At 32.7% G+C, this 21406-nt stretch overlaps 2 protein-coding genes and 1 non-coding gene across 3 annotated transcripts; 1 reads left to right on the forward strand and 2 right to left on the reverse strand.

Moving 5' to 3' along the window:
* Positions 1-1582: 1582 nt before the first annotated feature.
* On the reverse strand, positions 1583-4104 carry LOC122602259. The gene is made up of 2 exons (XM_043774968.1): positions 3289-4104; positions 1583-1758 (listed from the first exon to the last, which is right to left on the reverse strand). Exons 1-2 carry the CDS (start codon positions 4065-4067, stop codon positions 1698-1700), a joined length of 840 nt encoding a protein of 279 aa, XP_043630903.1. The 5' UTR covers positions 4068-4104; the 3' UTR covers positions 1583-1697.
* Positions 4105-9249: 5145 nt separating this feature from the next.
* TRNAI-AAU lies at positions 9250-9323 on the forward strand. The gene has a single exon. It is a non-coding gene; the product is annotated as a tRNA-Ile (tRNA).
* A 1692-nt stretch (positions 9324-11015) lies between these two features.
* Positions 11016-20275, reverse strand: LOC122600260 (phenylalanine--tRNA ligase alpha subunit, cytoplasmic). Its single transcript, XM_043772957.1, has 19 exons — positions 20170-20275; positions 18965-19181; positions 17584-17706; positions 17298-17390; positions 16222-16278; positions 15885-15940; positions 15648-15740; positions 15215-15305; positions 14926-14963; positions 14808-14846; positions 14624-14700; positions 14459-14543; positions 14280-14376; positions 13985-14081; positions 13328-13399; positions 13170-13236; positions 12974-13099; positions 11752-11806; positions 11016-11270 (listed from the first exon to the last, which is right to left on the reverse strand). Exons 2-19 carry the CDS (start codon positions 19109-19111, stop codon positions 11220-11222), a joined length of 1464 nt encoding a protein of 487 aa, XP_043628892.1. The 5' UTR covers positions 19112-19181; positions 20170-20275; the 3' UTR covers positions 11016-11219.
* Between the last annotated feature and the right edge of the window lie 1131 nt (positions 20276-21406).

Consider the following 21406-nt stretch of genomic DNA (forward strand, 5'->3'; position numbering starts at 1 on the left):
TAAAAATAAGGAGTTACTTTTTTAAAATATAGTATACATGTATAAATATACAAATTTTTGAAAGGTGTTAATTACTGCGAATATCGGGAGGTCTAGCATACGTTCTCTTCATTTAATCCGCGTTAGAGAGATTAATCGCATAATAGATCCTCAATTTAAACATTCGATGCAACACTTTTATCACCACCTAGATATGGGGAGGGAAACTCTGACACACCATAGATGAAAATTAAATACATGTGGTCACCCTCATATATTTATGCGAATGAATCTCAAATCTCTTGTTTTCGCTCATATTCTTTCTTTGTTCGTCAAATATATACCCCCTTCGCATGGATGGTCATTGCGCAAAGATAGACACGCATAAATCGAGATATGGTCTAAAACTTTATACCTTTAAACACCACACATTTATTATTATTATTATTATTATTGTTTAAATTCTTTTTAAAATTTTATTTTTAGTTTTTATTATTAGTATTATTGTTGTTGTTGTTGTTTATCTTTTGTATTTCACTATTTTGATAATGGAGAAAACGACAATGATGAGACTAAAGTGAAGAAAAGGTTGGTTTAGTTTAATGGGTAAGGACATAGTGTCAAAGTTTAGCATTTTGTCAAGAATTGATATGTTATTGGATCAATAAGAGAGTATCATGTGTCAACTACATTTTTTTTTGCCAAAAACTACTTAGAATGGAGGGTGTATTGTTAATTCTAGCCAAAATTTGTCAAAAACAGTCAAATGTCATGTGACCACGCTCTCAACATTCACTAGCATTGGCCAAAAGGAGCCGATGGAAGGAGCTGATGCTAGTTGTTAATTGGAGCCGACGGAGATGGTGAAATGGAGCTGACTTGCCGATTCTTGTTGATGCTATAACCGATGGAACTTATTGACTGCACTCTTGCCCCTAATATTATGTATGTGATTAATTAATACCTCATATCCATATTTGTTGTTTATTTGTTGTTGTTGATAATATTAGAGTTTGGATTTGGTTATGTATATATTTAATTTTGATTTAGATTTGATTATTATTTTTAAAATTTTTAATTTCATGTTGTAATTAGATATTTAATTGTTCAAGTCAAGATCAAGAAAGTTGTATAAGACATAAAATCCTTGACTTTTCTTTGGTACAGTAATAGAAATAAAAATGTAAATATTACTTGAGATAGTTAGTGTAGATTCATGATATAGGATTTGTACATTAAATGTTGTATGTTGTTTGGTATCACTACTTTCACGGATACTTATTAATGAAGTTCACTTAAAAAAAAAAAAAAAGTTAGATATTCATTGTGAAGAAGATACGAGGAAAGTTCTCTTAGTATATCTAGTAATTTTTTTTTTTCGTTCAAAAAGGTATATCTAGTTTTTATAGGAGTAAATAGACAATAATACCCTTGTACATGAGGGACACATGTGTACTTGATGATCTTCACAGATCTATTAAATTTGGATCAATTTTACTATACATTTTTAAAATAAGAACCTATTACAACGATTCTGGAAAACATAAATATTATATCGAATTTACATCGTCATTCGCTTTTCTTGTTTTAGATCCTTTTTCGATTACTTGAATCATTATTTTATTTAGCAATATAAATAAATGTTGAACAAAATGCTTCTAAAAAAAATAGAAATAATGCTAAAAAGATCAGCCATAGATTGATTACTCAAAAAACAATCAATCTTCTTCTGAGGCTAGCCACTCTCCATCCATTGCTTCAATTTCACCTAAGTCCAAACTGCATTTTTAAAATCGAAATTAAAATTAACAACAAATGACAAGAAGGGGGAAAAAAAAATACTATTTCTCTAACGGACTCTAAAGTTTAGACCAAATAGAACAAAAAATCACAAAATCAAAAACCCAAAAATACTCAACTTTTTTCGAGTATTTATAAGATAGATACCCATCAATATTGCAAACCAAGGCTTACGATTTTGCAAAAATGTAAGCCATGGTTTAAAAGGTAAAGAGAAACCGGGTTAATGGGTCAGGTCGTAAGGAATGGTTTGTAATTTTGCAAAATCATATAATTTCAATTTGTGAAAACTAGAAAAATCATCTAGATTTCCATGATATTTGGATGGATATCTAAGGTATTTTAAAAAATTTATATAAAAAAAAAAAAAAATGTTTATAGCTCATATGGAACTTGTTGCAATATTTACTATACACAGGAAAAAAAATTAGCTTTTGTGACACATATAAAGGTTATTTTGGTGATATAAAAAAGACATCAGAGGCATGGCGGTGGTGGGGGACCTCTGTGGTCTCACTGTCATCTTGTTTTAAAGTCTCATGCTGCCACCATTCAGAATATGAATATATATATATAGTCATTTCTTAAAACAACCACTACCCCCCACCCCCCCTAAAACTACTATGGCTAAGGCTAGTCATCACTCATCAAGTTAGATTTATTTGTAAATAAGTCGATTTAGGCTGTGTTTCTTGAACGGAATTTTGAACAATGAAAAACCAATAACATGTCTGACGGGTTAAAAGTTGGCCCAATTATACTTTTTAACTGTTAGGCTATCTTCAATGTTAGGGACGCTCTTAGGCGTCTTTGAGCTGCCACATCATATCCTTACAAATCCTTACACATTCTTATAAATCCTTAAAATCCTATAAATTTATCTCCAACCATACAAACATTCTTACATATCATTTAACTCCACTAAAAACAAAAAAAAATATAAGTAAGGGCACTTAAGAAAATGCCTTTAGGTAAGGCATGCATCAAAAAAACTTTAGTTTTGGACAAACTTCAACCGCAAAAGATGTCCAAAGGCACCCAAAGGCTCTCAAAAACATACCCATTGGAGATAGTCTTACAAGCATACAACCTCTCCTAAATATTATGATGTGCGAGGGATTTCAGTATTTTACTCGACTTCAGTGTGTAACACCACCTTCACTTATCATTTATTCTAATTATATTTACTTCTTTATAATCACACTTAATGTGTTAGTTATATAAAAAACACTTAATAAAAAAAAAAACGGATTAAAAAAAAATGTTTGCAGGTCAATCCAATCTAATTCATTTCGCAAATTAATGGTAATGACCCATTACAGCTAATCAATATTTCGATCCGTTACCCAACCCATTACAAAATTGGCAACATGAGTATTGTTGGGAGCAAATGCCAACATAAAACATTTCCAATTACCTAATATAATGGCCACATATATATTAATATAACTATTTTTGGGAAATATGTAATGAAACAATAAATGAAGCAAAAATGAGAATCTATCTTACCAAGGCAAAGCAGAATCTTGCAAGTATGCATCAGAGAAATGGTCATCTAAGTGTTGCATACATGAACTATCATTCAACCATGGTGGAAATTCCATATTTTGATCAAATTGATGCAACAAATCATACTCATCACCTTCTTCTGCTTCAATTTCTATGCTTTTCAAGAAACTACACCATCTTGCTGATGCCACTAAATTTATAGTATCATTCCATTCAATTTGATGGTGTTCTCCTAATGATCTTATCTCTTCCATTTCTTCATCATCCATAATGGCATGATGATGTAAGCCACTACTTGAAGAAGAATTATTCGGTTTTTCAACTGGAGTATAAAGAGCTGAAGATGAAGATGATGGAGTTGAAGAAGAAGTTGATGATGATGACGTTGAGTATACTGACAATGGCTTGTGATAAATATTAGGATGGTCTAAATTGTCAAAATTCTGAAAGTTTAGATTTAGTCCCAATGTTTGAGTAGGAAGTATGAAATCTTGATTTTCATGATAAGAAGAAAAAGGTGGTGGAGGTGGAGCAAGTGTTGAAATAGGCCAATAAGGAGGAGGACAAGATAAACTTGAATACAAGTTCGTGTCGGTGGTGGTGGTGGCGGCGACTGTATTACTGGATTGATAAAGTGTCTGAATTTTCCTCGTTTTCGTTTGCTTCTTTTCTTGTGGTGATTGAGTGTCAAGATTGTAGGTTGTTGCTAACTCTTGTTGCTTCATGGAAGCTCTATGAAACTTAAGTGCAGTCACAATTTCTCTTCGGGCTTCTGCCATATTTAGTAGCCTTTCTTGATAAGGTTTACTAGTGTGAAGTCTCCTCCTAACTTGTTTCTTGTGTACTACTTGCGGCTGTGTTTTTGGTATATGTTTATGTTTTTCAGTCTTGTTTTCATCACTACTACAACATTCTGCATTTTGTGTCACAAATTCTTTCAATCCGCTATCACTATCTTTGGAGGTTAAATGTTTCACCAGGGTACGAATATAGGCACTCGAGAGATTGGGCTCTTGTTTAGCCTCATTAACTTTGGTTATGTCCATTGAAGATGATCTGCCTCTCATGTAACACCTATCTATAAATCTATATCTATATTACTTTCTATATGCAAAATTTGCAAAGGGAAGATTGAAGAGGCTATATATGAGTTGGTTTTGATTGAATGGGCTGAGGTTGTCAAGTTTTCCTTTTTTGAAAGAAATACACAATGAAAAAGGCAGAGATCCTCAGAAGGTCATGAATGATATAAATAGCTGGCTAGCAGTCTTTATCTTTTGTTTATTTCAAATACTATATATGTATATATTATATGATTATGATTATATGATATGATATATTATATCATTATATGTAACATTCAAAATAATGAAGTTTTGATTTTTTTTCTTCTTTTGGCAAACAACTAGGTTCCTGTATTTTCTCTTTGTATCACACTAACCTTTGCCCTTCTTTCCATTTGTATTTACATGTATTGACACAAACCATAGCCATACATAACCATGTCCAACATGTGGGGAACTCATATCTTTATATATAGGGAGTGGATCTTTATATATAGGAAGTGACGGCTTAAAGTTTTTAGAGGCCTCAAACGAGATTAATTTTGGGAGCTTAGTTCATTATCATATAAACTAAAATAAAAAGAAAAAAAAGTAGCTCGTCTTTTGTTATTGAACTAAAAGTAATAAAAAAATATACAGATGTTGATGCAAAAATCAAAAAGACGTTACTGCAATGCAAATTATATAATGATACTTAATCCAAAATTCAAACACTAAGTTTAATATACAAGTTTAATATCGCCTAGTCCCATAGTAGTGTTGAGTGAGTTATGTAGGTACGTATATTTTGTGTTACCGACCTAATAATATATTAATATATGGTCGTAAAACACGTATCATACAACTTGGAATATATGGAGCAATAAACAAGTAAAATTACAATCATTCAGTGATTATTTAAATCAATCTCTTCCAAAGTAATTGCCAACAGATAGTACAAACAGCAAACTATAAAAAAATTGACATGAACTGATTAAAAGGTATAATATATGTAATAAAAAGAAGCCTTGATTTCTGGTTACCTCAAAAAAAATCAGCAATTGTTTACTCATATATCCAGCAGAACACATAAGTAACCCGTATAAAATATACATATATTGGCTGACTTTTGTTTTGTGCCAAAGTATACTTTCTATTATATCAGCAGGTTTGTCGAAGGCAGAGGGTAAGCCGACCTTAAAAAAGGTATCCCGACCAGGATAAGTTGTCGCGGAAAGTCTAATAAGACAAAAGTCACATTGAATATCTTAGTCAACAGTCTGTCGACTGTCATAGTCAACAGGAAAAATCGCTGTCGATGTCAATGTCGCCGCGGATAGTCCCATAAAGACAAAACCACACTGCAGATCAACTGTGTATTTCAACAGTGTATTTTCAGTATATAAACGCCTCTTCCCTTTCATTTTCAATGCATTCGCTTTCGTTTTCAGAAGACAAAACAATTTCATTCGTTATATATCGCTTTCGCTTTCGTTTTCAGCTCTTATCGTTTTCAGCTTCCTGCAAGTCTTGATCTTCAGGTATGTATCTATGCATACATTTTGGTTTCATTTTACAATAATATATCCGTACATACATTTTTACTATTTTTTTACAATATGATTAATGTTACCAATCTTTTACTATTTCAATCCTAGTCGCCAGAAAAATTGACGACGGCCGGTTTTGAAGATAGGGTTTTGGTTTGAGATTTGTTTGGTATTTAAAAGAGAGGTGGGGATGGTGGTAAGCAAAGTCTCCGCGGAAAGTTGGCCAGAATTAATGGAGAATATGAGGTGAATTTTTGATTTTTAAGTATGAGGATGAGAGGGTTTTGGGGGTTTTTTTTGTGGATGTCGATTGGAAAAGGAAGAAAGAAAGGGAGGGGTGAAGTGATAAGGAGAGGATGGAGGATAAGGGGGAGGCAACAGACGGTCTAATTCGAATCACGGTTTTCAAGAAAACTTTCCTCGACGATGTCGCCGTGGAAAGTATGGTCAAAGTCAGCGAGTAATTAATGCTGGTTGTCGGTTGCGAGTTTTGTCCTATTCAACTTTCCGCGACGATATCACCGGGGAAAGTGATTGGTCGGCTTACACTTTATTCTATGGTGAGGGTACGTGTGGTGTTGTTGAATTAACTTTTGTGAAAGGAAACAATTTAATCCACATATCAGCTACAAGTCTAGAGGTGGAATTAATGAATGGGTCGATTTAAGTTACATCATATCTTTAACGGGTAAAACAACAAAGTGGCGTCAAGGAAACGGGTCAAATGGGTTGGCAATCGTCCAAAGTTTATTTATAATGCATAAGAGGCATGAAATGTTCTACATAAGTTTGTTTAATAGTTTTCGTAGTATTAGTAATTAAATTTAATTATGTTAATCATTTTTATAAACACTGCTTATCCAAAAAAAAAATAACATTAAACAATTTTGGAAACTTTGATTTTTTTTTTCCACAATAAGGGATTTGGGGAAAAAACCCACCCAACCCTTTTCAACCTGAACCCAAAATTACTCATTTTGATCCGTTACGTCCACCACACACCAGTTCAGAGTCTAGACACAAAAAGAGACTCACGTAAGATGCTGACACACTCACTCGAATGCCATCATCATATTTTTATGATATAAGTCCCGTGTCGTATAAGATCGTAACGAATTGCTTTTCGAGTATTGCTACAACTTTAAATTGAGACTTATATATACCTAAAATAGCAAATGAACTAAAAAAGACAGTGCAAAATATAGTCAAATTAACCAACCACCACTATGGACCGAGCCTATGTATTAATTACTGCTCATGCAGATACTTTGAAAGCGGAATTAAATCTTCAATTCTAGATTTTTGAAAGCGGAATTAAATCTTCAATTCTAGAATTTTAAAAGTTTTTAAGGGTCAAAGGTATTTAAGATATTTGGTTAGCTAGTCAAAAAATTCTCTAAGACTATCTCCGGTCAAACATTGCAATTTTCACATAACTAGAGTAGAACTTTAGAATGTTCCCCGGTAAATACCATTTTTTTTTAACTCTAGAAGGGTATGTATTGGGATAAAAAGTTTCATTAACAAATAACAAAGGGTTTAGTCTTTGGAGATGTAAGTAACTTTTACATTTTTTCTATTGTGTGAATGTAACTTTCATCTGGTTCATTGTATGTAATCAACCCGCCAAATTGAACGATTAATGTAAAAGTGTATACATGACACATCGTATGAGCTGCCACGTAGAAGTTTTTGATTGGTCAACCTTAAGATTTTACATTAATCGTTCAAATTTAGCGGATTAATTGCATACAATGAACCAAATGAAAGTTACATTCACACAATAGAAAAAATGTAAAAGTTACTTACACTTCCAAATACGTAACCCTATAACAAAATGTAATTATAACTACGTAGAGCCGATCCTAAGCCATTTTTAGGGAACTTGATCCCCTCTACATATCCATAACTAAAAGTTACCATTAAAGTAGTATCAGAAAGTTAGACCACAAGCAACAAACTAATGAAAACAATGATATCAATCATGTATAATATACTATTTTTACAAACCAACAATTTAGAGCTGTATCTTGTACAAGGGGACCATCCTCTAATAGACTAAAACAAACAATTTTATCAATTATGTACAGTATAATGTATTCATTTTTCAAAACAAAACTTAGAGGTGAATCTTGTACAAGGGGACCATCCTCTAAAAGACTAAAACTTCAATAGAAGGCAATAGAAACTGACAGAAGAACCTAATGGCCTCTGTTTAAATTGAAAATACATTTGTGCAAGTGTGTATACATGTGTATGTATGTGGTTTGTATGCATGTCGATGTGAATATAGTATATATAATTATTTCATAAAGTCCAAAATTTCTGTTTATAATTGACCAATATGATCAGTATTTCATATTAAAACAAATAATTTGGATATTTAAGGGCACAACTAGGCTATTGAAGACACAATTCCTCCATGTCCATACCGTCCTCTCGCCCTTAACTTGACTTTAGTATTTCTGTAGTTTTCTGTTTTCTTACAACAATTTATTTTGCAGGCCAGGATTAAATTTTCTCGCGAAATTGACAGCGACATGGGTATGGCTTCTAAGTCACTTGACAACGCTTCTATAATAAGATTGTTCACAATAGTGACGATATCAATTATTCATCAGTTTTGTCACATAATCATAACAGCTCTAATCTAAACTCATACATCAACTAATTATTACATCCCTATAGTACCTTATGACTTCCCCGTCATTTTAATTTTTTTATTACTATTAAAATAGAAACTAACGGTGGGTCTTTTAAGGGGACCCACCGTTCTCATCTCCCACTCGATTAACAGATTCGATGCACCAAACGGACGAGGCATTGCCAATAATGTCACTTTTAAGATAAACTGACAAACAAATCAGATGAAACCTGGGAGTAGAAATATATTAGAATGTTGTTATAAAAATAAAAATAAATAAATAAATAAAAAAATCAGATGAGACCGTAGAGACGAGCCTAAGTCAGGTAATAATTAAAACAAGTGCGAAAAATGGAAAAACACATTGGAGACTGAGTGAGTGGATAAACATCAATCATACATGCAAATTGGCTTCTTTCTAACTTGAGAAAACCCGATTCCACCAATCACCATCCAGCCTAAAAAGTTGTCTCTCCTTCCAACTTTTAGATTCCATTCACACTATAGTCTGATAATATATATATTGCAAATAATGAGTAATATATTGTGAGAAAGATCAAGTTGTATAAAGTAACAGAAGAAATAGGATTCGACTATTGGATGCTCTGCTGAGATTACTTAGCACCTGAGCAAGACTGTAAGAAAATGGCAGGGTGCACAGTGCAGCTAGAAATCGTATTTGTATGCATGTTATGAACTTGTAAATTAATTGTTCTTTCAAAATGGCCTATTAGCTCAGTTGGTTAGAGCGTCGTGCTAATAACGCGAAGGTCGCAGGTTCGAGACCTGCATGGGCCACTTTTTTAGCAAAACGATTTAAAACTTGGCCTAAAATTCTCTTTTTGTTATTGCAGTTACTATTACAGCATTTTTCTTCAAATGATTGATTATAAACGAGCATAATACCCGCACGTTGTTACAGAATTTTGTTTTAGGAGTGACAATTTGTTATAAGGGTAGATACGGTAATTTAGTGTTGTAGTTTGTGGAGGACCATTTTGAAAACCATATATATATAGTGAAAGGGGTTTTTTGAAAAAAAAAAGTATGCTTAATTTTTTAAGACATACCATAAATAAAACTTCAAAATGTTTTATAGGGGAGTATAGTTATAGATTAGATGTATAAGAACTGATACTACACTTGGTCGATCGAGTTATAGTCTACCACCTTGGTAGTTGTATACAACAACGAGAATTGTTGGTCGTTCAATAATAAAAAAAATAAAAATAAATAAAAAAAATAAAAAAAAAGAAAAAGCTTCACCATTGTTTCGAAGTTATTGTTGATTACTGAATGAAGTCTACTGTCAACTTGGAATCTTGGATTAATGTGATGCACAATATATATTGTCTAATTAGGATAAATTAATGCTTTTGTAGAAGCTCTTTTAGCTCTAAAGTGAAACAAATATCCTTTTGCTATGCTCTCAATGCAACAAAAATAAACATACATAATATTTTAATTTTATTTTTTAACAGATAGTCGGTATTCGACATCATGGATCACCTCACCGTATTATGGTGAAGCCCTGTACGTACTCTAGATTACGAGACATAAACCATAAGCTGTTACAGGTGATTCGGGGGAAAAACCCACAGACTTGTCACTCTTAAGAGTCGAACCCAAGACCTATGGGAAAAACCAGGGATGTATCTGTCAATTGAGCTAGCCTCATTTGCAAACATACATAATATACAAGAGAGGCATTTTTTTGTCCAATTAATCACACATGGAATCTAGGGTTGTGCTAAGGCTGCTCATGATCAATTCAACCTCGGTTCATTAAAAGCTTGATTCAATTCAAATTTGAAGAGCTTTGAGCAAAGCTCTAACCTATTTTAGAACTCGATTCACTTGAATGAGCTTGATATATATATAGAGAGAGAGCGTATGTCTAGTAAACTCAGTTAGACTTATGGGGACGGATATGCTATGATTAGTTTATAAAACGGATAATGGTTTATATAAATGTGTTGGGTGCATGAAATGTATAGCATTGCTGATGTTTTAAGTTCAAGCTCGGGTATTTTACAACTTACTGCACTCTCTCATGTTCAGAAGTCTTATGCAGCGATTGCAGTCGTCGTGTACGACAGTTTGCAACTCTGGGTAGTTTTGACATATACTGAAGTTTAAAAAAATATATAAGTATGGTACTGCTGCATTTTCAATGGATTACAATTGTACTGAGTTGAAGCCTTTAGACTGATTTTTAAGTTATTCATTTAGATTAATTTATCATTGCCGTTTTTAAATTATACATACAGTAACATCCCTCTATGATGGTTAAAATGAAAAATGAAGTCGAACCCAAAAAAAAAGTTGTTCGGATATCTTAAACATTTAACATTAGCAAAAAGAGCAGTACCAACCAAAGTAGCAAAAACTGGTGTTACAAACAAGAAGGCATTTATCCAAAACCTGCAGAAGTTTTTACTGTACATGTAATGCAAGATGATAGGGTAAAATGATGACAAAACAGACGAATTGCAGAAGAAAAACCATCACTTGCACAATTTCATAAGACTAGAAAGCTCGTTATAATCTTCAAATATGTTAAACAAAAGCATCGTAATGAGCAACTAGCTTAAATGATCACAATGATGTGTTGTTATGTGCCAAAAAGTGAGTATAAACCTAAGATCACACATATTAATCTCCCAATTCTTCTTTATCTTTGACTGATTCCTATTATAGACCAATGCGGCAAATAGGGTTGCTCTTAATGAGATCGAGGTCCACCTGTGGAAAAAACAAAGAGAAGATAGCCAAGTTAAATCACTGAAAGCTTGTTATAGATATTTATAGCACATTCATGTGGTGGCTATGTAGTTATATCTGTCGAAAATCAAATATTAGTCAAGGACCGACATTTGGTTATCGCGGTCGGATATCGGTAATTTTAATATTATGCAATATCTATGTATACAATTAATTAATACTTGATGCTTAATAAAATTATCAGAAGTTAAGCTTAAAAGTGTCAATATTTGACAGATTAGAGTTAATATTTGCAAAAATTAGTGTTTATATGTTGTGCTTAAGTTTAGACCAAAAAAAATTAAAAGATAAAATGAATAACTAATATCCAGCCGATATTTTTAACGATGTCGATGGGATATCGGTAAATAACCCATATTCAGACCAGTATTCTGGAGGACAGATAATCGATATCCCACCTATAATAAAGCATAATGCAGCGATGTAAAGCTAATGCACATACCTTGTGCCCAAAGAGATCTCTGATGTTGTCAATGCCATAAAGTATCATAGTTGGTCTGCAATAAACACAAATGGAATTATCTATTGTAAAAACTGACTACACATCTCACATTGATATAATACATATGCTAATTATGTTACCATGGCATCATGAACCGAAAAAACAAACTTTGATTAGTATCACCATTAAATTTCAAGTTACATATTTTGACATCAACTTGCAAGATCATTAGCAAAGAAAGCTGTAAAATTCTAGAGCATCTTAAGTTAAATTTATAGTATATTGGTTATGAACATACCCAGTACTTTATTCTGCTGGATCCAGTTAAGATAAAACTAAACAGGTGAACATTATAATAAAATATGATATGTTTAGCAAGGGGCTTTTAAAAGTTAATCCCCGAGATTTTAAAAATAAGTACCATTTGAACATATAGCCTTTGGTTATCGTATTGCGAAAAGAAAACCAGCCCTATAAAGCTCCAAAAAGCCCTTAAAGGTCTTTCGAAGATTCTGTTAAGAGGGTTAAAAAAAAGACCCAGCTTCTAGCCCAACCCAAAACTCTAGCTCCAACCCCTAGGCAAGGCCCCAGCTCCAATCATTTTTGCCAAACATACACATCGTATTTCTTCCCAAAAAAAACTATTCAAACATGGCAGAAAAAGAAAAACAATAATTTATATGCACCTCTAACTGATATTCTGAACTAACCTATTACCAAGTCGACTTAAGTTATGCTTTACCTTAATACTGCAAAAGGGTCAAAGCCAAAACACTTGACTAAGAAAAGAAGGGGTCAATTGGGTACAAACTTAAACTTCATCTAAAGTGCATTCAAATATGTTAGAAAGATCCTAAATCACTTTACACATATAGTAAATTACTTTTGTATGATATAGTTTTTGTAATCATACTAAACACCATAGTTATGTAAAAATTCAAACGAAAAGAGAAATCATATTTTAGCGGGCAGGCCCAACTTACCTGACAAGCTTCGGTACACTTCAAATTTTCCAATTTGAAAGCTTGCCAGGTAAGTTTGGCTCGCCCGCTAAAACAGACCCATTTTTTTCATCTCCACTACCCAGGGTAACAATTACTAGGTAACCAAAGACCTTCATCAAGTACCGGACATTAGTTGCTGATTGTAAAATTCACAATATCTTGCAACGGCTATGCTCGGCTATGCTACGTGAAATTATATATATATTGCTTGCGCGTACCGTTCAAGGGAAAGGCCCCAAGCGATAACTCTAACATCCTCGGGAAGTCCCATTGGAAGTAACATCTCAGGTCTGAACATTCCAGAATTTCCTACTTCAACCCATTTCTTGAAGCCTTCGTGATATCTGACAATAGAAAATACATTGGTTATATTTAATCACCGTTGTTATCAACTATCAGTTATAAAAACCTCACCCAAATATTTCCATGCTTGGTTCAGTGTATGGATTGTAAGCAGGCTTGAAACGCAACTTGGACATTCCTGAAACAAAAGATGAGAAAGATTGTAAAACATATTTCAAATATAGTGTCACAATTCATAATATGTAGTTCAAATATATCAATACTTTTACCTAAACGAGAAAAAAAGTCATGAAGCACACCCTGCAGGTCCCCAAGACTTAGTCCACGATCACATATAAGCCCTAAAAGAATAAACAAAAGCCACCTTATATTAATGCGTCACACCAAGAATTCAAAGAGTGACAAGTGAATTGAAACATCCAATACAGATATTAAAAACTTCAAAACGTATTGACGTATGGTACATTCAATAATAATCACGAGCCAGCTATTAGAAGCGTTGGTGCAACTTAACAAACATAGAGGTAGTATCAAATGTATACTTCACACACTTATGAATGTGTTTGCTTACATACTCAAGATTCAACTTATGAAGGTTATCAACCGAATTAACCAAAATAAGATCTATCAGGACTTAAGATAAAAATTTAGCATATAGTAACTTCTAAGTTTAGTAATTCCTAAGCATTTGTTGAGGTAAAATATTCACTTTACATCATTGGGAAAGTACAGGTTTCTCTTGACACAAGTGGCAAAACTATATCACGCAACCTATTCAGCTTTCAATATAGCAACTATTGTCAAAAATATTCTTGGACTACACTTTGTAAGCATTGTTGGACCTTTTCGGTAGCAAACATTAAAAGCTTGTACAAATCCCTTGTTGGTGATGAAATTCACAATACCATACGTATAGCGAATGATACCTTCTATTTGATGAAATTCTGCCAAATGTGTCCTATCAACAGCTTCATTTCTAAAAACTCGATCAATCGAATAGTACTTCTTTGGTTCAAAAGGTTTCTGCAACGTATAGCATTTAATAGGTTTATATACAACAGCCAAAAGACGCATGGAAAAAACCGCCATACAGGGCTAAAAGAATATTTCTCTCTTGCAATACATTTTTCTTCAGCTTCTTTTCTTTCTTATAACTTTTGTCAAACAAAACAGGGGATAATCGAGTATATAAATAAACTTCAGTTAACTAACCGATAGTACCTTTGCAAGTGCATACAGCATCCTTGAGGACACGGCGGTTGTATGAGTTCGTAATAAGTTTTTATTTGCTTCCTCCCGTTTCCAGTCATATCCATACCTACAATATATATTTTCTACAATTAAGAAAACATCATAGTATAAATATGAAGACATATATACAAATGTATAGGATAACAAACCCTCTTGATCCATGACCTCCAGACTCGTGTATCTGCTTCACCTTTTCAACATAATCTTCAGGAAGAATCTTCGTAACGGAAGGTTCTAGATATGTCAATGCCACGTCACCCATTAGACAAAGTAAGGAATAAACGCAGATGAAACATAATATATATTAAACACACCTTTCAAAAAGAATGTATCATGCGAATCACGTGCGGGATGTTGTTGGGGTTGGAAAAGTGCATCAAAGTTCCAGAAGCTGAATATTGTTGAACAAAGACCATTTAAATTAAAAACGAATATGTAGAGCTAGTCAGCTAGAGAAGGTTGTAGATAAATAAGCTGTAGAAACAGAGTAGCTTCTACCTGCTTTCAACATAATTATTTGTTGGCATCTCCTCAAATCTTCAATAAAACAAAAGATGGATTATATATGAAACCACTCATAGGACTATATCAGCAATAAAAAGATAATTGACATTACCCCATCAGAGAGAAAATCATCTGAATCCGCGACTTAACCTGCAATGACTTGAAATTTAGAAATGCAATAGGATTGATGAATTGCATCAGCTGTGCATTAACTTTGAATGACAAAAGGTCTCATTTCCTTATGAAGGGTCAATTTTAGAGGAAGAAAGAGAAGAGAGGGAAAAAGAGGGGGGGGAAGGAAGAACTAAATATGCCACTATCATTTTCTGCTATAAACAAAATGATCACAAGAAAATAAGATCAACGATACATCAACGTATTGTAAAGAAATATATTCTTACCTTAAGCAATGGATGGAGATAACCTCCTTCGCTGGGGGCGCCTTTTGTACTGAGATTATACTCTTTGAACTCTAAATTCTTCCAGTCACCACTTGCAAAAATAAATGAAATCCAAGTATCAGGAAAATGGTTAGGCGAAATTTGCATAGTTTGATTTGCTTTTAATATCAGAAAGCTCAAACCACAAAAGGATGACAGCAGCCACTTCGTCGTCAGTAAAAAATAAAAAGCTTTGTATTCTTTATTTTAAGGTTTCATTATAAGCATGCTTAGTTCTGCAAACTTTTCTGTGGCTGTTCTGCAAAAATACTAAAGGTTGACTAATTTGATTTACAGATGATCTTTGTGTTCTGACCTTTCCAAATATGTGTTTTTTGGTTTCTTTGTTCCTATCATAAAACCAAAGAAAAGCAAAAACAAGGCTTTTAAATACCTTTGCAAATTTTCTCGAGTTAAATCAGTAGCAGGCTTTCTTCTTTCTGGGGCATAGTTAGGACCTTTTTTGACAGAGTAACCTTTCCATGTACTGTAAAAGATATGTAAATCACATACAAAAGTAAGCATGTGATATTGAAGTTAAAACAGAAGAGAATGTGCATTGACAAAACTACAATGTGATCGCACAACAATATAAATAAAGTTGATATAAAGATTTGATAAAGAAAATTACTGTAGAAGAATTAGTTTTCTTCGCTTCAGAGCATCAATATCTTCTTGGTTCAGTGCCTGAAATACTCAAGGGTTAAACAGTGCTTAATAACCAACTGCAATTTCAATACAACTGAACTCATACTAGAACACATTAACTATATAGTTCATCTTCAGACAAAAACGACAAGTTAGCAACTGGCCTCATCAACTGCCAATGAAAAATATATCTAGCCTTTATATGTTAAATCATCATTTCCCAAAAAAAAAAAAAAAAACATAGATGGACATGTAAAGATAATGATACACATTTCCGTAACTTTTCCTGAATAATAAAGATCAAAAATCATAAATATTACCTCTCCGTCATTTATCTTTGCAAGGAAAGCCTTCACACTATCATCAACATTTTCAACCTACATCAAATCAAATATAAGATAGATAAATTCTATTAGCTCTACAAAATCAGGAAAAAGAAACTGGCAACAGTTAAGCAGATGTGTGAGCATGTGTATACCATTGACTATTGATTTACAAACCAAACAAAAACTTCATCAAATTTATACGATTATATCTTCTAAGCTATGTTGTTAATGGTCGAAGAACGGTTGTAACGGTCGACCACCGGTATTTGATATATCAGTTATAGCGGTGGTATAACGGTTATGATATTATGCTATATATAATTATATATATATATAATGTAAAAATTCCAAAATAATTAATACTTTATACTAATATTAAACTTAAAAGTCAAGCTTAAAATTATTTGAAACACGATAGATGAAATTCAAATCATTAGTTTTCAAAATCTTCCTCCGAATCCACATCAACCAAGACCTTCCACATCAACCAAGAGCTGCAGTGTACCTGATGGAAGCTGCTGATGGGAGCTGCTGTAGATCGATCGATTGAAAATTAGGGTTGGGACATGTTTTTCTTTTATATCTTGTGTTAAAATAATAGATGGATCTGGGCTTTTATTTAGTTAGTAGTATGAACTATTAAAAAACAACGTATTTATTAGTTTTGGGCCCAAAAAAAGGGAAAAAGAAAAAAATCTGTTATAACACCGTTACAACCGAAATATCAAAAGCTAAATATCGGTAAACTAACGGTAAATACCACCATTAATAACGGGACCGTTATTTTGACCGTTATTTTGGGGAAGGACCGATAACCGTTATAACACCGTTATACCACTGTTATTAACAACATAGCTTCTAAGAACCATTAATATAAACTTCAAGAATACCCATTACATATACTAAGGTAGTGAAACTGAGGGTACTAATAAAATCTTTTAAAAAGTTAATACTCGAAATACATATTGTATTCAAAAATAACTTTCATCAGTTTATCATGTAGATAATTGACAATGTCTTTCTTCTACATATATACCAAAGTATCATTAACATTATGGAACTAACTTTACCTTTCTAGAGACTTGTAGTTTCCCCATCTCCACCCATTTGTTTTTAATTGCTTGCTGGCAACCTATTTTGAAGACCGAGTCTCCTAGCTTTTTCTGCATAAAAAAATAAATGTATTTGGTACATTTTCCAACAAGCAACCAACTATTATCAGTTATTTGGTACATTTTACAAGAAGCAACCAACAGTTACCATGCAGAACGTATATATAACTATCACACACCACTAAAATTCACATGTAAATTGTAAAATTAATTTTACAGACTACAGAGGAATAAATTGTTTTACCTGCAGATCTACCCGTGAGATCCCCTCTGGTGGGACGGCTGTGAATAGTTGGAATTCTGGAGATCCTGCAGAAGCATATGTTTTTCCTTCCTCCGTTAATTGCCATCTTTCCCTTTTAATATCCTATTGGAATTAAGAAGTTCTGGTTTATATATGAGCATTAACACCAAAGATGTATCTCCATTCATATCGAAGCAATAAAAAATATACAGATATTAAAAAGTAGGAAAAGGATAAAAATCTTCACACTATTTTCATACGACTAAGCTATATAGAATAGGAAAACAAAATTCACATCAATTACATACTTATACAATAATCACATAATTTAAACAATCTCCGTAAGTTAGAATAAAACTACCGACATATATCATCAAACCATAAGGAATGATTAACAATATCTCCTTCAAATACACCTCAATCTCTAGGGGCAAAATGACCATATACATTAACACATTAGTAAACTAGATTTATACTCTATGAAGACGATGTAGTTGACATAACTGTTGGACAGTAAATATGATCTGACAAATCTTTTTGTTAACGTATGTACTTGCAAAAGGTGCGAAGTACTTAGACCGCTCTACCATGCTGCTATTTTACTAGAGGTATCGATTAACGTCATGTATTTCCATTCACAATATAGCAGTTTTACACTTTTACCACAAAAACATGGACATTGGGAAAGAAAGAAAAACGTCCTGACATACTTCAACCAAGTTATTACATATAGATTGTCTATGTGACCTTCGCATCAACTTTTATATTCAAAAATCTCCAAAAGCAAGCATGCAGGGATAGAGCAAGATAGTATATGGATGTCTTTGCAGATAAATTATACAGGCTACATAGCATAACAAACTCATTTCTCCTCCGCATGGTCTCTCCCATCTCTGACCCCAAAAACACCCTCCACATAAATGGGCCACTTTGGTCCTTTCAGCCAAGCAAGGGCAAAAAAGTTTATTGCACATTCAATCATAAGACATGTAATGATGAGGTCCCATTATAAAGTCTACAAAAAGCCTGAAGCCTAATAGAAAGTCTAAAAGGACAAGACCAGATGAACCACCTAGATAGACTGATCAGTCATGAAGATCCTAGATATTTCCCAGGAATCAAAGCAGGAACTCTGACCTAATTAGGACTTCTCTTAAGCCCAATTAAAAAATGATTTTTATTTTCACTACGACTTTTTTTTTAATTGTACACATTCTGGATTAACATTTGTTACGTAAATTTCAGTTACTTCCTATTTTTCTCTGATAAATGAAGAATTTGAGGTATAAAGCAGCAGTATTGAATCATCTCTCATTTATATTATATTATGGCATTTGAGTCATCTGACTCATCTCTAATTTAAAAGATTAAAAAATAAAACCTGAGCAACAACGAATCCAAAGCCATTAAGACTCTTGATGGCGTTGACAATTTCATCATGGCTGATCCCTTGTTCAGCGGCGAACGCACCAGAATCTACTATCTGTTCATGTTTTTGTAAATAACCAAGTACTGCTTCTTCCGCCATCTACTTGGCTTTCTTTGTTTCCACTGTATTTACTCCAGGGGTGTATATGCTATTTTAGGGTCGCTGAAACCTGAAAAACCGTAGTATAATTATTGGAAGTCAATGATGTTGAACGAATCTAACACTATCAATTTAAGGAGTTGAGCATACGCTTTTTGACCCTACTTAAACGGCATTACAAAATATACAAAACCTAAATAGAAACACACAACGATATAAAAAACCTCAAATTGACCCAACTTTGACTAAGTTGGTTCATATTGCTAGGTGTACTCAGATAAATCAAAGTCACTGAATAATTATACATATCAACTCGTATTATGATTCTACTCACATTTATGATGGTCAAAAAAACAGACATATTACATATCATTATATAAGCACGCTAAATGTTCAAAGTAATGTACTAATAAACATACATCTCCGAGTAAAATAATGTGTCATCATCATTGATCGCTCATAAAGCTAACACGATTAATTGATCCTGGACTCCTAGTGAGAATCTTTTCATAGCCAAATCAGCTAAACTTAATTATGCTTTTATTCACGTTCTTACACATCTAAAAAACATACTCCGAACTAATCCAAGTCACTAACTTTCTTCCGCACATAGTCCTTAACTACATTTACACTTTTATTCGTAAAATTAGACGTCTAGAAACTGTTTCCAACTTAGCTACCATTCAACAGGTGCAAACATTGTTACAGTTATACTTATACAACAAACAATCTATAAACAAAATAATACAACTTCCAAGAACTTATAAAATCCTATACTGCCTAATCAGCATTTACCTGAAAACATAATTTTTCACTCCAAATCTTTCACCATTAATAATAATTTGTATATATATATATATATATATAGAGAGAGAGAGAGAGACTCACACTAATAATTTTAATTTATTATACTTGATTTTTAATTTACTATGACATTTGTATAAATTTAAGTTTGCTAATAGATCTTAAAATAAGCAAATTACATAAAAAGTGAAATAGATATGTGAATTTTGTAGTAACAGTAGATACAAAAAGATTATGAATAACAAAGTAGTTACCGGAGATGACGGGGCGGCGTCGGCGATTGGTGAGTGGCGCCGGAGAAGCAGAGTTTTTGTAGAAAAGAAAAGAATTAGGGTTTTGACTTTTGAAGGTGTTATGTTTGACAGGTTGGTGAATTTGATACCGGTTTGTTTTTACACCAGATTATAACCGGTGATAAACCATTTTCTTTTACCATTTATAACATTTCTTTATAGATAGATAAATTCTATATGGAAAATAAAATAAGTATTAAGGTAAAATAAATAAAACAATAGATTTTTTTTTCATTGCGAATCACCGTGCATCATGAAATTCGTCGTGCATCAATATATATATATACTTGTGTTTCGTGAATTTTCGTGCATCAATTTTATCATAATCTAAGGGTCAAGAGATTTTGTCTTATTTATTTTACCTTAATGCTTCTTTTAAAATAACCAACCTTTAAGCACATATATTTTCTATACTGCGTTTTAGTTGTCCCTATTTTGTTAACTAAGTTGTTATAATCCAAAATGTTTTTTTATGTTATTCATTAATTTAATAATCTTAGATTTAAATACAGTATTTATAATATCTAATTAGAATACTTATAATACTTTTAATAAACTTAATTTACAACAATTATTTTAAAAACTAAAATAACTACCCTACCATTTTTTAAGATCAATTACCTTTACGTTAACAACCACACCCCTACCGCCGCTGCCGCCACCCGTCATCGTCCGCCACCATCATCACCACTACACCGCCGCATAAGCATATGACTTATCTATACAAAATAGTCTTCGCGAGCAAAATCAGACCAGATTAATATTTGTTCGATGATTGGGTTAACAGCAAATCAATATACATAGTTTACAAAATGCTTGTATTGGGCACTATGATATACTAAAATATAGAGTAATAAATTGGCTATAAATTTATGAATTAACCATCATTTGAACGATGAGTTAGTTATTAGATCGACTCTAAAATTCACAGTGATATATAAATAGGTAGTATGTAGACCTCAAACCTAAGTTTCACTCTGTTATCACTCTTAAAAGAACCCTTAGAGCAACCTCAAGGAGGAAAATCTAAGGAAAATCTATCATTGTTAAATTATTCTCTATCATCTCATGACCAATGACAAAGAGCCAACTATTTATACTTTAAACAATTGAAATTACATAAATATGCAAATTTATACCACTAAAAACACATGCATATCCGCAAAAATTTAACAATAAATAATTAATAATTAACTCA

This window comes from Erigeron canadensis, chromosome 5, assembly GCF_010389155.1.
Source record: "Erigeron canadensis isolate Cc75 chromosome 5, C_canadensis_v1, whole genome shotgun sequence".
Lineage (NCBI taxonomy): Eukaryota > Viridiplantae > Streptophyta > Magnoliopsida > Asterales > Asteraceae > Erigeron > Erigeron canadensis.